This window comes from Dicentrarchus labrax, unplaced genomic scaffold, assembly GCF_905237075.1.
Source record: "Dicentrarchus labrax unplaced genomic scaffold, dlabrax2021, whole genome shotgun sequence".
NCBI classification, from domain to species: domain Eukaryota; kingdom Metazoa; phylum Chordata; class Actinopteri; family Moronidae; genus Dicentrarchus; species Dicentrarchus labrax.
The window spans coordinates 10,017,564-10,036,229 of NW_026136703.1; the positions used below are offsets into that span (position 1 = coordinate 10,017,564).

Below are 18,666 nucleotides of genomic sequence, written 5' to 3' on the forward strand. Positions count from 1 at the left end.
TCATAAATGTTTCCCTTGTTTTATATCATATCCATCATTTTAACTGTTGAAGTAGATACTTCTGAAATGAATATTTTAGAGCACGTTAACAGTGATCCTGATCGGGTGCCCTATGTATCAAGGCTGAGTCCTTGCTGCAGGGGCCACGGGTTTGAATCCAATCTGTGGCCTTTCGATACTTGTCATCCTCTCTCTCTCCCCCCCATTTCTTGTCAATCTTCAGCTGTCCTTCCAATAAAGGCAAAAAGCCCCAAATATATATATATATATTTTGTGATTCTGACAAGTCATATTTATCAGCATTGCTGCCTGTGTGGGAATAGTAAGAGGAAGAGATGCTGTGAGCTTTGACTGGAAAGGTCAGTCCTTCCTGTGAACCATATACTGCCTGTAATATGTGGCTGTTCCTGTTCACAAACCACTGAATGACAGTCCGTCTGAAGATGAGACCCTAGCTCTTTCCCAACCTACCACAGATGTAGAGCCATTTAGGACACAAAAAGTGATGTTCTCTGACCACGTATGAAATGAGAAACTTGGTAACCTCTCAGTTTGATGAATTTATGTAGGGGTCTACATTTATCCACAGGGCCAATTCACTCTTCCAGCCACTCAGTAAGTTTGCTGATGAATGTCTGAAGGCAGTAGAGGTACACAATCAACCCTCCTGTAGAGACTTTGTTGACTTTATGAATAAAAACTCTGCCATCCTGCTGATATGAATATTTCCACTTTAGTTTTGAATCCCTCAATAAATACTAATATATTCTAATGTAAGGACATTAAAGGACATCTCTCATTCTTTGTACAACATGTGGGATTTCAAAAGGAATGTAAAAATGAAGTGGTTAACCCATTTATTGATCACATAATGCTGATATATTGTTGATGTATTCATGTTGTGGTCTGGGTCCACTGAGATACCACCAGGAGTACTTATTGTATTCATGTATAATAATGAGTACTTACTGTGCCCGGGGGACCCCGAACTCAATCTGAGCCGCTCCTCTAACAGCATCAGCTTTCATCATTTCCTCATTAAGAAAGAGGTCAATGACCTTTCTAACACCCTTCTCAGCCCGTACAGTGATAAATCCCAAGACCCTGAACTTGAAGCAGCTAAATGGAATTCAGCCATCAATAGTTTATTTAATGCCTGTGCTTTCCTTACTGTGACATTTTTTTATGTCAACATAAAAAGAAAAGCCCATCGCTGGGTGCCTGCTTAGCTCAGTCGGTAGAGCTGACGACCTATATACAAAGTTGCTGCAGCGGCCCGGGTTCGAATCTGACCTGCAGCCCTTTGTTGTTAGTCATCCCCTCTCTCTCCACCCACCCTTCCTGTCAATCTTCAGCTGTCCTATCCAATAAAGCCATGGGGGAAAAAAAGGCCCGTTGCCCTCATGAGAAGCATCAACAAGGCTGACATAGAGAGACATGGACACTTGGTCACAGAATTTAAACTCTGGTCACTCTGTACCAGGCTCTACTCAAGCCAGACATCCAGGAGATTTGTTGAGAACCATACTGGCTCCCCAGAGTACATTTAGGTCTTTGTCTTTGTCTCTCCCTTCATCTTTGGCTATAGTACATAATGCTAAAGTAACACAATTTATCAATTCTTTCTCTCTCTATATATATATAAATATATCTGCTGAGTGTAAGATATCGTTTGTGTGAGAGCTCATATTAGTTCCCCTTCTGCATTGGGTTCTTTGCAAGTTTGGACCTGATATTTATGCACTTCAGTTCAATTTAAGACAGTGACCTTCCTCTTATATCTATGTTTTTATTTAACAATGAAATCCCATGACTGGACTATATCTGGCCTCCAGATTTTTCCCGATATCAAATCAAAGATAATATTATTATGATAAATGGGTGGCACACTTGAAGTTTTATTCTTATTATTTCTCTTATTTAGACCAAGGCTCATAGGTCTCTCTTTTAATGAAGGCATGCAAGGTGTTAAGTGTAAACACAGACATCAGGTAGGAATTTAAAAGCAGACATAAACATAGACATTCTCCACTGTCTCTAAATGAATGTCAGCTACACTCTAACCCTCTAACTTGGGTCAGTTTTATAAGAAAGAAGAAGTGTTGAATATAGATGCCAACAGCCCATTTTATTATCTAGAGTAACACATCAGAGGCTACATTCATTGTGGATCACACCCGTTACTCTCCATTTTTTCTTCTTCTTTCTGTTTATCTTGTATGTTTGAATAGAGTCCTCAGTTTGTTTTGTTCCCAGAATTATTACTTCCTCTTTAGTTGGAATTTGACGTCTTCCTCTCTCCTCCGCTTTGCCAGGGGAAATATGGGCATAATATCAAGTCCTATTTTAAGCTGCCTTCAATAATAACATTCCTGAGGTTGACAACACAGGCAATAAACAGCCTCATCACTGGGTGCGTTTCAAAGAATGATTGTTAGCAGGGTTGTTTGGTTACAGAGAAGTACAATCACTCATATTCATCTCATAAAATCTTACTGACACCTTAAAACTAATTACTGCATGCCTGAGAGGTACTTAACAGCCTAATTGATTTCTAACTAAAGCATGTTTCTGTGGAGAGAGAAATGATTCATATGCTATACGTCTTCTTACCTGTAGCTCAGTGTTGTTACATGTATGCACCTGCACGTTATAAACAGCTTCTACCTCGGAGTGTTTTCCATTTCAGCCTGTCATTTAGAGTTTGGATAGAAAGTGGATTGCTGTACTTTTTTTTTTTGGTGATGGAGGATGCGTTTCACGTAGGCAGCCAACCGCAGGAGAAAACCTCCCACACTCCTGTGCCTTTGAGAAGCTGAGTCATCGAGCTCTGACACGATGGATGTGGTGGCTGAGAGGGAGCCAGGCCCGTCATTGGCTACCGCCGGCCCGGGTACCCTGCCCTGCTGCCTCTCACCGCTAACGTAGGTAGATGAATGAGTATAGGGTGAAAACAAAAAGGACCGCTCTGACCTTTCCAGGCGTGTTACAATATATGTGTGCTAGCGGTGGCGTTTACCGAGTCAGGCTGTGTCCAGTAACTGTGGCTATAGAGAGTATATTGGACTCTTGATGAGGCTTTGATGTCTCTACGTTCTTTCATCACGTCCAGCTTTCTAAATGAAACAATACTGTTTCGTTTGATGAGGCCTTGCCAGGATGTGATTCTGGGCCCGGTGTTTTTCTTGGATTCGGACTCAAAGGCCCCTATCATGTCCATCCATTTCCCAACACAAACTTCAGCCATATGTCATCACATTGCTTAATGAGGCCCATGCTTAAAGAATTAGTCTAGGGACAGTGGGGTTAGGGGGTGGGGGCTTACAGATCATTAGCGACCATTGAAAATATCCACAGCTTCTCAACAAATTAAGTGAAATGTGTCACTTGATAGCTTCACATGCCCAGCGGTGGCAGCCAATTATGCTCTCAGTCAGACTGCAGATGCCTGACACAGGCTTTAACTTACATTATACTGTACATGACCACTTCCTTAGAGATGCTGCATCGTCAGCCAGCTCTCTGTATGAAGTAATTACAGTTTGTGTGTGTGTGTGTGTGTGTGTGTGTGTCAGATGGGTGATGATTAATTTCCAATCTGATAACAAAGCTCAGTGATTGCAGAATCCTGCTTTCCTACAACAAATGCATTGGCAGGACATGAAAGTGCAGTGAGAATAAATGTTCTCCTCTCTGCGTGATGTTTGATTCCGAACAATTAAGTCCTCTCACATTACATGAAATGCAGCCAGACTTCTTCTCAGAGAAAGTGGATAATTGTACGGCTGTGGGAGTGAACGAGCAGAACCGCTTGGGTGACTTCAGAGCTGAGGATGAGGAGGTGTGTGCATGTGTGCGTGTGTAGGTGTTTAGAGGAGGACAGATGACAGAGGAAGTGTGGGCCGATGATGCAATAATCTGTACTAATGCCGGCTGAACAGGAAATTGCATCATCAGTGAACTGTACTTGGCACGAGCTGTGTGGCGACATCACTGCATGTCTGTTGTCAACAGAAACAAAGTTAATATAACCGATACTGCCATCATTTATTTAATGATTCAGTGTCAATGAAAATGTTTGTTTTGTTTCATTTTATGACCTTCCTCATGTTGATTCATTCAATCACTTCATGCTTCCTGATGAAGCTTCCAGGGAAAAGAATGTCTGCAGGTCAGAACAGGGAAATAAAGGGGCATCATTAATCTCCAGCTGTACTCATTTCTACGCATGAAATAATACAGGACTAAAGTATACAGACACTGTCTTGACTCGTACTCGTATTAACATGACCAATCTCTCATGTTCAAAAGAACTAGATACCGTACTTCAAGATGGTATCCATTCATTCCAGTGGAAGCTGCACAAACAGCTTTTCTGCTTCACTCACTGCACATGTGCATTAGTGTCTCTCTCTCTGTGCCCACTACTTCCATAGACCTTTAACTAACACTATGTCACACAGGGATAAAAGTGGTTTTCTTGGCTCTGGGAAGGTTTTATAATCATTAAATCTGTACGGTTCAGAAAGTACTAATACAAAGTAAAGTAAATAACCTTGTCTGCAGTTTGAGGTGTCCCTTTAATAGTTTTACAGACATAGTTTTAATAGTAGTCTGCACAGGATTTGTTGTTGCACTACTGCAGTTGGCCACCAGGGCAACCATCTAAAGACTTTCTGATCATCTATGGATCTTAGGCTCATTTCCATTTGTTCCTATTGAAGATGTAAATCTTTGTAAAACAGATCCTGAATATATAAATGTATCATTTTCTAAGATAGCTTAGTTTTCTACCAAAGCTTAACTAGGAGAGGGGCCCGTGAGGCCTCGGGATCGGGGTGCTGACCATGGATCATGGTGTCCCCAGTTTGCATCCAGCTGAGGACCTTTGGTGCATGTCACTGACCATCTCGATCTCCCCTCTATTCTAGTCAACTCTCAATAATAATAACAATAGAAAAAGGATTAAATAGTGTGTTGGTTGGGGATTATTTTATGTGCTAGTGTATATATATATTGTACCAGTGTTTGGGGATGGACTCAAAATAATCAAAAGTGCCCATATTTATGGTAATAAAGGAACATCTGGTGCCAACCTGTGGCTCATTGATCTGTTTTAATACTGTTTTCATTCAACAATAATGGAGCTCTATGGCGCCAGAGGCTTTATTGGGCTTTGGCTACATTGCCAGCATTAGTTAGAAGGGTCAAATCCTTGTTGGTTTTGGTCTTTTCATGGAATTTGTAAACAGTAAGAAAAATAAATAACATTAGCAGTCTTATCCCTCCCCTCTAGCAGTAGGCTGTTGTGTTATTTATTCCCATTTATATTGTATCAGTTAACAGGCGGCATTAGTTTGGCCTTTTTGAAACCGCCATGAAAGACCAAAAGCATTAATAAAAACTTCTATTAACCTGCAGGAGTACACTCACCTGATGTTGGTGCTGTGATCCCCCCCCCCCCAAAGGCCCCTCCCTGGACACGCCCCTGCTCGGAGAAACCCCGACCCCCCACCCCCTCCCTTAACGGACACCTGGAAGTCCCTAGACCACCGTTTGGGAACCCCTTTAGCAGCCCGTCCTCCCTTTGCACCTCCTCAGTAGTGACTTCAGCCTCGGTTGGAGGGGGAGGAGCAGGCTGGGAGGCTCTGGTCTGCTCCCATGTTGATGTTGATGTTTGTTGTTTGCGAGGGTGGCAGCACTGTGTGGAGAGGACCACAGTGTGAACGCAGGGTTGCCGACTGGCCTGCCTGCACGCCTTTTCTTGGGGGGGGGGGAATGCTGCAACTTTTTTTTTTTTTTTTTTTTACCGAAAACGCGGCTGAACCGGTGGAGATCTCCGATGATTCCTGGCCGACTGTCGCTGTGAAACACTTGGGCATATGGCAGTGAAGGTCCTGCTTGGTTCGCGTTGTGCGCAAAGACTCGTAGTGTCTGTCTGAAAGCGACAGCCAGTCAGGATGCTGGAGCTCGTCTGAGAGCACCCCGTCGTGTGGTCTTTTCTCTGGATTCCCCTTCCCCATTTTTTTTCTTTTTATAAAAAAAAAAACAACGAAGTTCTTCCTTGTGCCAATTTCCAACTCTTTTTTCTTTTCTTTCTTAAACTTCTAAAAAAATGGTGTTCTTCGCTTTGTCGTCGGCTCGTAACAAACCTGGATAACGAAAGGAGTAGCTAACGTGACAACACCCCAACACGACGACCAGCGTTACTTTCCTTCGGTAAGGCAGCGCTTCATCTGTCGCTTCAGCGGGCAGAGCTCAACAACACCGCCGGGATGTGAAGCCGTGCTGTCTCTGATGTTATGTGGCTGACAGCACACTCAAAAAACGAAACAAACAAAAGCCCTTCATTTTAGCTCCTCTTCAGTGTTGAGAGCTCAAAGTAAAATAGCCAAGTCAAACGCGTGTGTTTGGTTCTGTGGGTGAAGTGAGTGTCAGGAGAGCTAGCGCTACTAACGTTAAGTAATTAACACAAGTTGACCGACGTGCTAACATTAACTTACCAGTCAGCCCATCAACTTGCTAGCCGCGTTAGCTTCAACGGCACTTTTACATTCAGTTGCTATAAAATGCTAACCAGGTTGCTTGCTAACAAAGACGCTATTAACGTTAAGCTACGGTATGTGTGAGCAGCCGGTGAAGTTATTTGCTAAGTTAGCTAACGTTGTGTTAGTTAAAACCCGCTGTATTGACTTTATTTGTAGCTGTACGGGACGCACTGGGAGTCTAGGTGTGTTTTCAGAAAGCTACATAGAGGTGGTGTGTACGTTAGCTTGGTATTATTAATAACAGGAAGTGTGTCTTGCACTTTTCACAAACTTTTTTTCTTTTATTCCCACCTACACTACACCCCAGGCATGAAAAGTTGTGATGTTGAACTGAACTGGTTTATTCTCTTCACAGAGGCACATCTGCCCCGGGATTTATTCAGCTGTGGGGCTTTTAATCAGCCGTCGATGCATCTCGGGGTATCTGAGTCCATGAGAGAGTGCGAGTACAGCCAAATAAGCACTCGCAGCTCCACACCAATGGAGACTCCTTACAAGAAAAGGACCCCAAAGAAGAGGAAGTGGGAGTCCTTCCAAGGTCGGAATAAATTTTACTGCGATGGGAGGATTATGATGGCCAAGCAGACAGGGGTTTTCTACCTCACCCTTGTCCTCATTCTAGTGACCTGTGGACTTTTCTTCACCTTTGAGTAAGTATTGTTCAAAGTATGCTCAGTCTCTTTGTGCTCTCATCTACTATTTACTTGTGCACGTTGACATTGTGGATTAGGGATTTCATTTCACAGGCTCAGCTGCCAGAGAAAAAGTTTTAGATATAGGTCAGTTATGTCACTGGCATCACTAGGTTTATTTCCTATGATCTCCTCGGGCTCAGGGAGATGTCAGTACAAACTGGTTGGGGATTAAGCAGAGTCTTCTCTGTTTTTGTTAATATAGAAGATATAGTAATGGCATTTATTTAGCAGTGGCAGCAGTGTGTTAACAGGGGCTGTTGTTGGTGGAAAGTGCTCTGTGGTTGCGTTGAAAGGGTGTGGATTTCCTCTGAATTTGTTTACGCCTCATACGTGCCCTTCATGGTGTATGCATCTTTAAAAAAGGGGGCAGGCAGCACGTGCTCCAGATGTACCATTGTTGATGTGGTATGCTGGTCTTAGTGTCTAAGAGCATCCTCATTCAAACTACTGTTGGCAGACATTATCTAAGTGTCCTTGAACATGATATTGAATCCTGACTAGTTGTGTATTGTGTGGAAATTTGACCGTCATATTGAGCATAACTGAGTAAAGGGTTATCTTACACTTTACACCGTTTATAATCCAGATCTCTAACAATACCTCACTTAAGCATTTGTCTTAAGGATCAATTTCCCTGACATCTTTGTGACATGTCCCCCATGACACATGGATTGACTACAGTGTCACTTGCACCCCCTTAATCACATGATCCTCAAAGGAGCCCTCTGTCTTTCTCTCACTGATTCAGCAACCTGTAATCAACAGACAGACTGTACTGCTACACACTGTCTCATCCAGGCCTTCATCATCACCTCGTCCCAGATGTCCTAAATTTGCCCACTGTGACTGAAGTGCATGGTACAGCATGTAGACACACACAGACCTGAGTACTGGAGTGTACCACGAGAGATAGTGCATTGTGTCTCTCCTTATTATTCCAGAGTAATCACTTTGTCATCTATCATCTTAGAAAACCCATCTATACTAGATAAAAATTCTGCTCCATCATGAGATTTGTTGCTCATTCGGACAGTCTTTATCAGGCTAAAGTGCTTCAGAGCCAGAGAAAGCTTAATAGGCAAAATATGTGCTGTGGTTGATGTCTGCTGTTCAGTATCTGGACTGTAAAGATAGTCTGTGCTTAATGATAAAGGAGTAAATCAAAAGATAGTGAATAGTATAGCACACAACCATGATACTAAACAACATTGTTACTTTTGTGTCCTCACATGATTTAGAAGACTTTGAAAGGACTTAATATGATGTAATTTTATTTTTTAGTGGTATGTTTAGTAGTGCTAAAACAATTAGGCGATTAATAGATTTGTTGACAGAATAATAGAATAATAGAATAATTATCCTGTTTGAACTTCTCCGTTCGGAGGATTTGTTGCTTTTGTCTGTTTTATATCCTTGTAAAGTCAATATCTGACTAAACAAGACATTTGTCACTTTGGGCTCTTGGAAATTGTGGTGGACATTTTACTAATATTATCTAATATAAGGCTAAAGAGTTGTTTCAAGATCAATTTCATAAATACAATGCATAGACAGACTGTTATGCCCTATTCCAATTCATTGGCAGTTTTTTCTTTTCGTGTGAAGTCCCAGGCACAATGCTGCACATCTATCAGCAGTGACCTCTGGACCACTTCATCTTTCAATGCATTGTCACCTCAGCAGAGATACAGATATAACCCATGACCAAAGGGCAGACTGCTAGAGAGAGGGCATTGCAGGCTAAAACCTCCAACCCTCTTTACTATGGAGCAGTTTATAAAATTACTCAAATGGGAGGGAATATGTACTGCAGTGTCCATTTGAACCTGGATGTTCCCCAGCACCCACATGGAGGATGCCAGATGCTTCCTGATGATACCTCTTCCCCCTCAGATAGCTTCATTTCCTACACTGTGGCCAGTCAATGGAGCTGGGCCCAGTGTACTGTCCTCTGTTTGTTGTGACTACAGGGGACATTTTTCAGGAACACTTTGCAACCACAAAGCCACTTTACAGCTTAGTGCTGTCGTGCCTGTTCAGCTGCCCATGCCCCCAGGCTGACCGAGTCCTCCTGGTTCTCCTCTCCCTCACTGTCTCCCCCCACCCCGCCCCACTCCCCTTAGCTGAAAGGAGACATTTATCGGACAGGGCGATAGTCAGCAGACCTGCACACTGCCTTCTGTTGTCATTAACTGTAATGCGTTTCGATTAGGTGTGTTTTTCTAACCCCACTCGCTAGTTGTCAGAAATAGTGGAGAGATGCTCCTCATTCAGCTTATAGGAGCTTCCTCTGTCTTTTGAATTGCCTCTGCTATGATGACACCTGGTCCATATCTATTTAAAGTTGATGGTCTGATTTGCGGAGTCCAGAAAGAGTCAACAGATGGCGAGTATTTGGGGCTGGAGACATGCACAGAACATTCACCCAGAGATCTTTCTGCATCTCCATATTTCTTTTTGCTTGTTTTCTTTGTCCGTCTGAGGGGTGCTCAGCCATGCACAATAAACCCTGTTAGTGACCGGCAGACTTTAGTTTGTTTATTATTCTGTTGCTGGCTCCCCCAGACGTCCATGTGTGCTGTTGTTGCACATGTTGCCTTCTCTCCCTCATGTCTCATAAAAGTTCACACAGGCAGATGTTTGAAGTGGTGTTCTGCTTGCTGTTTATGTTTGATGTGAAAATTGATCTCAAGAACCACGGTTTTGGACAGAGACAACATGTTGCATTTAATAGTATTTCAGGTGGACAAAATCATAAGATATAACGCACTAGTCACCAGTCAGCCAGGACTGGGCTGTGACACATAAGCAGTGAAGAGTGGCCACATGTCTGATGGTGTTGATTATTAAAGGATCTTTACAGTTCTGAAATTAAATGGCTGTATTCATGTAACGCTTTTAACCCAAGCCCTTTGCAAATTCAGTCATTCACACACACTGACACACTGATGGCTGGTAGGTGCTAGCCTCACAATCGGGAGCAATTTGAGGGTCAGTGTCTTGCCCAAGCACACTTTGATATGTTGACAGGAGGAGCTGGGGGTCTGGCCGCCAACCCTGCTGTTAATGCTCCCTCTACCTTCTGAGCCATAGCCGCAACTTGATTGAACAGAAAATTAGTGGTTGTTTTAATATGTTTCCTTTTTTAAGCAAAGAAGCCAAACAGCCTCTGAAATGTGAGGATTCAGACTGACATTAGCCCTGCATGCAGCGAGTTGACAACTCAGGGGGTCGTCCGGCAAAAAAGTATAACCTAGCTCAACTTTTTCCACAATGTGGTGTCATCCAACAAGGCGCTGCATTGGCCAATTCAATACATGCAAGTGCACATTACCAGTAGACAATTTGCATGTGAATGCGATATTTCTACTGTAAAATTGTGTCTCACAGTATTATAAATTGCTGTGCGGTGTAATCGAGGCATAAAGCCAAACCCTTGAGCCTACTAGCTCCACTAGACATGTATGATTTAGTAATATCGATTCATTGAGATAAGAATTTGATTGATCTAGAATATATGAACTTGCAGTACATACAGGTGGCATAGCAGTATTTGTGCATCACTGCATGTTTAGTTCCACCCATGCCTGTGTTGTCAGTGGCTGGATTTATGTCTAATTTACATATATTTGTCTTAACTGGGCCCTGTGTACTCTAAGCAACTGTGAACTGTTGAGTGTTTTCCATACAACAGGAGCTGTACTGTAAAGGGTAATTGTTACCTTGATGACATGTTGGATGTTTGAGTTCCTCCAAACTTCCTTTCTTGCAAAACTGAACTGCAATATTGTTATCTTACAGTGATGAATTTGAACATTTTTTACGATTGAGAGACATTTATGTTCTTCTTAAAAACGTTAAAACTCAAGTCTTATGTCGGGAGATCAGCACATCTACTTGATATAGCCATAGGCTGCAGCCTGTTTGAGTGATATAAGAGTGGGTTAGGATTTGATTTAAGTGCCCTGCACGTTTAGTCTCATCTAATTTATGTCCTTCAGTAAAGACTGTAACCATTTTATTTATGGTGCTTGTTTCGAGCATTACACTGCCTGGGAGTGTTTGCTGCTTGACGGGCTTAATTCAGCATTCCTGTTGTGCTCTGCACAGAGTACAACAAGAATGTTCAAGAACCACGTTTACAGTTTTTAAATATTACAACAGTTTATTGCAAAATAACAAAAAAGTGAAGCAGTTGCATCAACGGTTTTGAAAAATCACTGCAAAGTCAGCCTTTTTGTCTGAAATAATTACGACAAAACTGACATATGGGAAATTGTCTAACCTGCTTTTTGGCTGTCAGAGAAATTCTGGTTTGATTGATAGAAATCTCGAAGAAAACCTGATGATCCACTTAATGTAAACGGTGTATTACGTGTTTTGATAACTAGTTTGTAGTTGTTTAACAAGTGGAGCCTCTTTTATGATAAAGTGTATTGAGTAGTTAGGTTGTGGCTCACACCTATTGTGCCTCTACCTAATCCCAATCTGCATGAATCACTAGTCATGATTTTCCCTTCATAAACCTTTTTTAAATATGTCATTAAGACAGCTTTGCTGTGAAATAAGACAGATGAGGTAAAGCATGGTTATGAATAAAGCATAATAGCTAAAGGTGCACCGATCAGGGTTTTTGAGGCTGATCACCTGATCACATATGAACCGATCACTGGGTCTATTTAGATGATTATAGTTTACGCACACACCTATACCTCTGTCTCACACACACCGGCTTACCCCGTCTCTCTCTTCTCCTTTCTCCATATACAGACTGTATGAGCCGCGTATTAACAAAGAGACTGAATAACCTTCCTGTGGAATAAAATAAATGTGTCAGCTAATTGGCGTTTCTAGAGATGGCCAGTCAAACTAATTAGACTTAATATTGTCCGATTAAGATCAGTGACCAATCAACCAGAGCAACCTTAATAATAGCCATAATAGTTTTATTTATGTTTGCACCTGAAATGGTAGAAACTGATTTCACAAAGAATAATGGAAAAATATACAAAGAAAACAACTCTGTGTTTGTATAAAGGATTTTTTTAAATGTGTAGGTAAGGCAAAAAAAAGGCACAAGTGGCCGCCTAATGTCAGACTTAAGACTCTGAATGAAAGAAAATTACATCATGTAACAGCATAGACAACCTAATACTGGAGTGGGAAATATCTAAAAGAAAGTGACAAACACTAAAAGAAACAAGTCATATTCAGTTCAGTGGCTCAGTTTATTCAGAACGATATTTTCTAAACCAGTGACTCACTATGGTCTGTTTATAGACATTAACAAACACAGGTCTTAATTTCACCAGCTCTTTTTAATCAACACAGCAATGTGTGTCTTCTCATCTTTATGTACATGAATATTTACGCTGGTTCAACAATTGTCATGTCAATCAGCCCACAAGCTGCTGTCTAGTCTTGTGATAAATAATCTTCAGATACTTTTTAGGTCTCCTCCCTTTTCACCAGCAGATAATCCTGATAGCTCAGATGCTTTTAAACCTGCTCAGATATTGTAATGGAACAACACCACTTCACAAGGCCATAATCATGTTCGTCCACAGGCTTAATAAAATGTCATATTAAGAACACAGGACAGGCAGGCTGAGGTCAAGTTCTTTTAGAAGTGGTGTTCGGTTGTTTCTTCCCCTATTTCAGGAATGTACCTGGAATTGTATTGAAGCTTCATTCAGAGCACACGTACAATAGCTCTCAAGACCCCTCCGCAAGCATGCCATCTTTTGGCTGTCCTTTTGTAACAAATTGAATGAAATGAAATCAGTGAAATGGTGACTCTTTGTTTTTTGTACGATGTTAGTTCTGCACAACTCTCCAGAAGAATAATAAATGTGTTTGCTGCAAGCTGGGGTGAAATAATAAGTCAGCTTTTCAGTGTCATAGGGCAAACTATTGTGAAAGAGTTTTTGTCTTCATTATTTGAACAGTGATGCCCATGTTAGACATGATTTCCCAAGACAAGAAAAGCATTCCTCTCAAGCCCAGTTGTCAAATAAGAATTTAGATTAGTGTGCTGTTACTGATTTAAACTAACTGGCTTGCACTTAATGAATAGAAATCAGTTTTTAACACATGAGCACAACACAAGAGCATAAAAAGCTATGATATACTCCTTTTTCAAATGAGGACAATGGACCAGTTGTCATACTTGACTGTTTAATCATGTATAGATATCAGCTAGCCAGATCTAGGTCATTTTAAAAGTGAATATGTTTTGGGATGTGACTTTAATTCCTTGCAGGACATTCTGTCAGAGACTTTGTTGCATCTGTCTGCTTTGTTGTAGAATCAAGAGGCAGATCTGTCACAAGGCTCACTGAAACCAGGGATCATGTCCAGCTATTTGCTTTTTGTGGTATGATTCCTCTCACTGACAAGCTCCAAGCCTTCATACGACCCAGCACCCTCTGTTTGTCACACAGCTTTCCTGTGCTAACACATCCGCTCCCTGTGCCAGGCATAATTGAGTGCATGGCACATGTTTTGGATTTGAGGGGTTCTCAAATGCATACATGACCACAGCAGTCCTCTGAGGCTGCAGGTGGCAGGAAATCATGGTCCCATGAAGTAGTCTGGGCAAAAATGTAACCATTTGCAAAAGCATGTCATGTTCAGTTGTTTCATTGACAAATGACTTGGCCTACAGCTACGAGGGGGTTCATGTTCTGCCCTTGCCTGCCATCAAAAGCAATGTAATAAAAGGCAAAGCGGACAAAGCCTTGTATCCATGTAGCCCAGATGAGTAATGAGACTTTAGAGTGAGAGGCCATAAAGCCAAGTGCTGCAAATGCATTTTTAACACAACGTTAAGCCCATTTTAAACACATTCATGCATTTGGTACTGCATCACTATCTCTGGGTAAACTATATCTCTTCTCAAGCAAGTGTTGGAGGATGGATAATCTAGGTTTGACAGACTTTTTTGCAGATCACAGGATATTGATTGCCTTCAAAGCTGTATGGCTGCAGAAGAAAGCAAACGAGGGTGCAGTTTATCTCAGGTGACACTGAAAGGACAGCCAGTGAACAGTGCTGTGTGAAGAGAGCTTCACATGGTTACATCAAGCGGAGATGAAAGTCCCCAAAGCTTAACTCCCAGCTGAGTTTTGAAAAACTGGTCGGCATCATAAGAGGATTTAGAGGGAAATGTGATAATGCTAATCTGGATTGGATTATTGTTGAGATTAACACACCCTTTGGGAGGCAAAAGAGTAGGGAAACCTTGGGAGACCCTATTGAGGTAGAAAGATTACCTTTGGTATTCTGTGGAAATAATGGGTATGTCCCCACTATTGCAGAGGACATTTGCTGAAAAAGAACTATAATACCAGAATTTAGCAGGGTGACAGTACTAGGAGTATTTTTGGTCAGTTCAAATGATATTCTTTTGTCTGATTGCTATGATTTTTGCTAGTGAGCATATAATAGCAGACAGAAATTTGTGTCATGAAACATACGCCATACATAAGCACATAATAGTAGATAATGTAATTTTTGTATTAAAATCGAATTCTATTTTGACAGGACTCCTTTCCTTCCTGTGCTTGTTTAGTGAGTCTAAAGCAAGAGACCCGAACATAAGAGACCTGGTTGTGTGGGTGGGAAATCCGCATCAGCCACCAGACAAATGCTGCTGAAACATGAAAGTGGCTCGTAGATTGCCGGCACAAAATAATGATTTTTTTTATTGAGTGGCTGGTTATTTCGAACATTTTAAGATGCTCACTCTGGTGTGAACCCTCACATTTTTTTACATTTTTTTTTTATTGTTCCAATACTGAGCATTTACTTTGCCCCCTCCATTTCCTTTTTGAGAATTGCAACGCTTCCTGCTCAAAGTGAAGCTTCAGGTTTAAGTTTGCTTTGGCTGAGAGGTATGCAACCTGAGTCTAAACTAGAATCTCTAAACTGCCTTTGCGATCTTTAGGTTTACTAAAATAGCAAAGTTTCAAGTGTGTATTTTGTCTGGTTGTCTTGGGCAAGGAGAGTAAAGTTCATATGTATTGTTTTTGTTAGATTGTGCATGCATTTACTTGTTTTAAGTTGAAGCTGGGTTACCTGTTTCTTAATTTTCATTAGATATTTTGGTCTAAATTAGCATCAATTATTTTCCTCTTTATCTGGTAGATTGGTCAAAGCTTAGCCACATCAACTTAACAACAGTAAATGTGAAGACAAATCCTAGGAAATAGCCTACTTGTTGTATAAGAATATTTTACATTTGAGTCATGATGACGACATGGAACATAAACTTCAGTTTATAAAAAGGGACCAACGGAAAGCTATGTACTGTCATCATGATTGATATTTCAATGGGTACATGTCTATCTAAGATTGAACTGAGAAAGGCCTGAAGACCTAATGACCTCTCCAACAGGCAGTTGCTGCAAACAATTTCTAAAAGGCATTTTTAGAAGCAATAATATACTTGTAAAACAAGGCGATTTAATTATTAAAGAAAGTCTATTATTTACCTTCTCAAAATATAATGCATAAGGAGGAATAAATATGGTATGAAAACACCACAGGGTACCTATGAATCGTGATCTCCTTTGATTGCCCTGAAAAAGACAATCTGTTTAAACAGCTTCTGGTTGAGATTTTGCCAGCCTACATCTCTTAAATACTTTATTTTGGCCATGGGATTCAAAACCAAACCAATAGTGCATAACATAGTCTGATCTGCTAACCTTTCTGTGCACTGGGCTCATGTGTGTCAGCACCATGTTGAGATGTGAGTCACTCCAGTTGAATACAAGAATGAAGCAACAATCATTCCTTATTTAAATACAAAGCAAACATTATATTTTCTTTAAGTCAACAATGTGTCATACTGCTGCTTATTGTTATCTGAATGATTCTACCACTCTCTGATTAAAGTCATTACTCATTGTGCATAATGCTGCTCTTTGCTCTGCACTAATATCTCTTGCAGATGTGTTAACTGTATATCATTATGGTATTTGTCCTAAGAATTAGCTATCATATTTTTATTGCACTGCCTTCAGCAGTCAATAATTCACACAGACTTTGACAGTCACACTGTACAGTTTTGTAAATGGGTACCTACCTTTGGTGATTAATTATCAGTACAAGCTGTCAAAGAGCAGTCATCACAGACCTTGTTTTTTTACAGTCATTGTTTGTACATTTGACTTGTTCCAAACCAGCTGTAGTACACACAACCGCAGCTTCAGTTAAATAACATGAATGTGTTAGCCTCCAGGGACTCATTGACAATAGTTGAGACAGTCATTCCAAGATGTGTTTATTTTTGATATTTTCTATTCTGAATGTTTGGTTAACTTAGATGATCCCACAGTAACCAATGATCTGCCTGTTTAGAGTTCTCTGTATTGTAATCTGTACATTGCTGTTTAGGGTACGGTGTGCTAGTCCAAAGATCCTCAATGTCTTGTTTTTTTTTCTTAATTGAGTATTAGTCCTAGTCATGCAGTCAGAGATTTGTTGTTTTAGGCTTGAAAAATAAATTATTTTAAGCAGGGTTGACTAATTCTGTTTGCCATATAAGTGTGTTCAGGCTTAATGAGGATAGAGTACTTCCAATCCCATGTCCCAGCCTACACACTCATTCACAGCAGTCCTGAATATTGAAAACTAAGAAATGTAGAACTATGCTAAGACCGAATACAGCATAAAGGCATCCCCCACCTTAGTCCTCAACTCAGATATCTTCTGTGGTCAGCACCCAGTGACGACATCTGTCTTGGCACTATTTCTGGATCAAATCCAACAATCTGTTTGTCCTCATCAATCGAATGGTTTGTTGAGACATTTAAAAGTATTGTAATGAATGTCATCATGCTGTCTCTGTCTTGTTGAATGTCTTTTGTTTCTTTTTTTTTCTTCCTTGGAGGCTTCAGCTCACTCATGTGGCTGTTTCCAGGGTAACCACATTCCCTTTCAAAAATTTACCATGTCTGACATTGGATACTGTCCGTCTCCATGGCAACAAAGCCCCTAAAGTCCCAGTTAAATATAAGATTTGGTATCAAACTAAAAGGTGAATTAAGACTTTGGAAATGACCAGTTCCTGTTGATATCCACTCTTTACAGTCCTTAACAGAAAAGACAATTTCTCAAATTGCTCATTGTCTTCACCACTCATGGTCAGTCACTGATAAAAATTGATTTATGTCTTTAGGGGGATCTTAAACCAGGCAAGATGTTGCCTACCTGCAGCTCGTCCACATACCTCTATTGATCCATGTTGGAGAGGCAGGCTTGATGTCGCATCTCTCCTCCCTCTCTAATGGCTTCAGTGTTTAATCTCTGTCCGTTTCTACCGGCCTGTCACTTTCTATCACACATGACTGCCTTTTCATTATGTTCCTGATGTCGGACACATTGAGACACAGCTTCTGAGGCAGCAGTTTGTGCTGTACTCTCAGCCATCTCCATCACCGCTAGCCACATGACAAGGTTTGAAATATAATAATGCTTTCATTGAAGAAAGCACAAACCTGCATGACAGCTTTCCCTATAGAAAGAGAGGACATGCAGTGCATTCAAACGATTCTGTAGATTTGTGGCTCTAAATGACCTTTATGAATATTTGACATTTCAGTGGGGAGCTTGACTTTTTATTGATTACTTCAAAACCATTTCAATCTTGGCTGGGTTAATTGTTACAGATGTAGCACCCTCACTCAAGGTCTGCTAAGCTGTTTTACACCTGCAGTGATTTCCCATTAGCGCCTCTAATTGGAGGATTCATTATGTGATGTGTGACCATTTAGACAAAATAGAGGACAGACTGAATGCGTAGATGAAAAGATGTTGAGTAATGACATGAGACTTTGAAATGTCATGATTTCCTGCGGCAAAGCTCTGGACTATACCCTTACAGTGCTCTCAAACACCAGACTTGAACACAGTGGTTGTTAGCAACAATTAGACAGGCATGTCTTCTCCCAGCAGACAGCATTTTTGGGGGGACTGACTTGTGGCAGCCAAGTTTCATTGTGTTGTTTTTACCATAACTTGTTCTAAAATATTTTAATAAATTATCCATGTGTAGGGCTGAAACAGTTACTTAAGTAACTGAATTACTAGAAATCAAGCAAGCAATTTCTTTGTTTAATCCATATGACTATATCCAGTCATACAGCGCACTGTGTCTTGCATGGATAATTATTACCTTCACACAAGAGAGACAAAATAGCAAGGGGCTAAGAGAATAGGCAGGCCAGAGACACAATAACACAATATTAGTGCTCCACTGTGAAAAGCTAGCTATCAGCAGACAAGTCATTGTTTTTTGATCGATCATATGTTGTCCTCTCAGCACTGTCTAAATGGTCAGAAATCCGCTGCCATTCTTTTGTTATATATTTCCTTTCCAACAGCTGAATCAAACTTGTCTTTATGTAAAACATATG

At 40.9% G+C, this 18,666-nt stretch overlaps 1 protein-coding gene across 7 annotated transcripts in view; it reads left to right on the plus strand.

Annotated features, from left to right (window-relative positions):
- The first annotated feature begins 5,571 nt into the window (after positions 1-5,571).
- LOC127358580 (palmitoyltransferase ZDHHC14) overlaps positions 5,572-18,666 on the plus strand; it is a 44,180-nt gene continuing 31,085 nt past the window's right edge. For 2 of the 7 annotated variants that reach the window (XM_051391750.1, XM_051391786.1), the window contains exons 1-2: positions 5,572-6,219; positions 6,904-7,198. In XM_051391750.1, coding sequence (XP_051247710.1) covers positions 6,957-7,198 — 242 coding nt within the window. In that variant the 5' untranslated portion in view covers positions 5,572-6,219; positions 6,904-6,956. Of the gene's footprint in view, positions 6,220-6,903; positions 7,199-18,666 lie in introns of those variants that run through there. The other 5 variants (XM_051391790.1, XM_051391801.1, XM_051391769.1 and 2 more) reach the window with 3 other exon arrangements.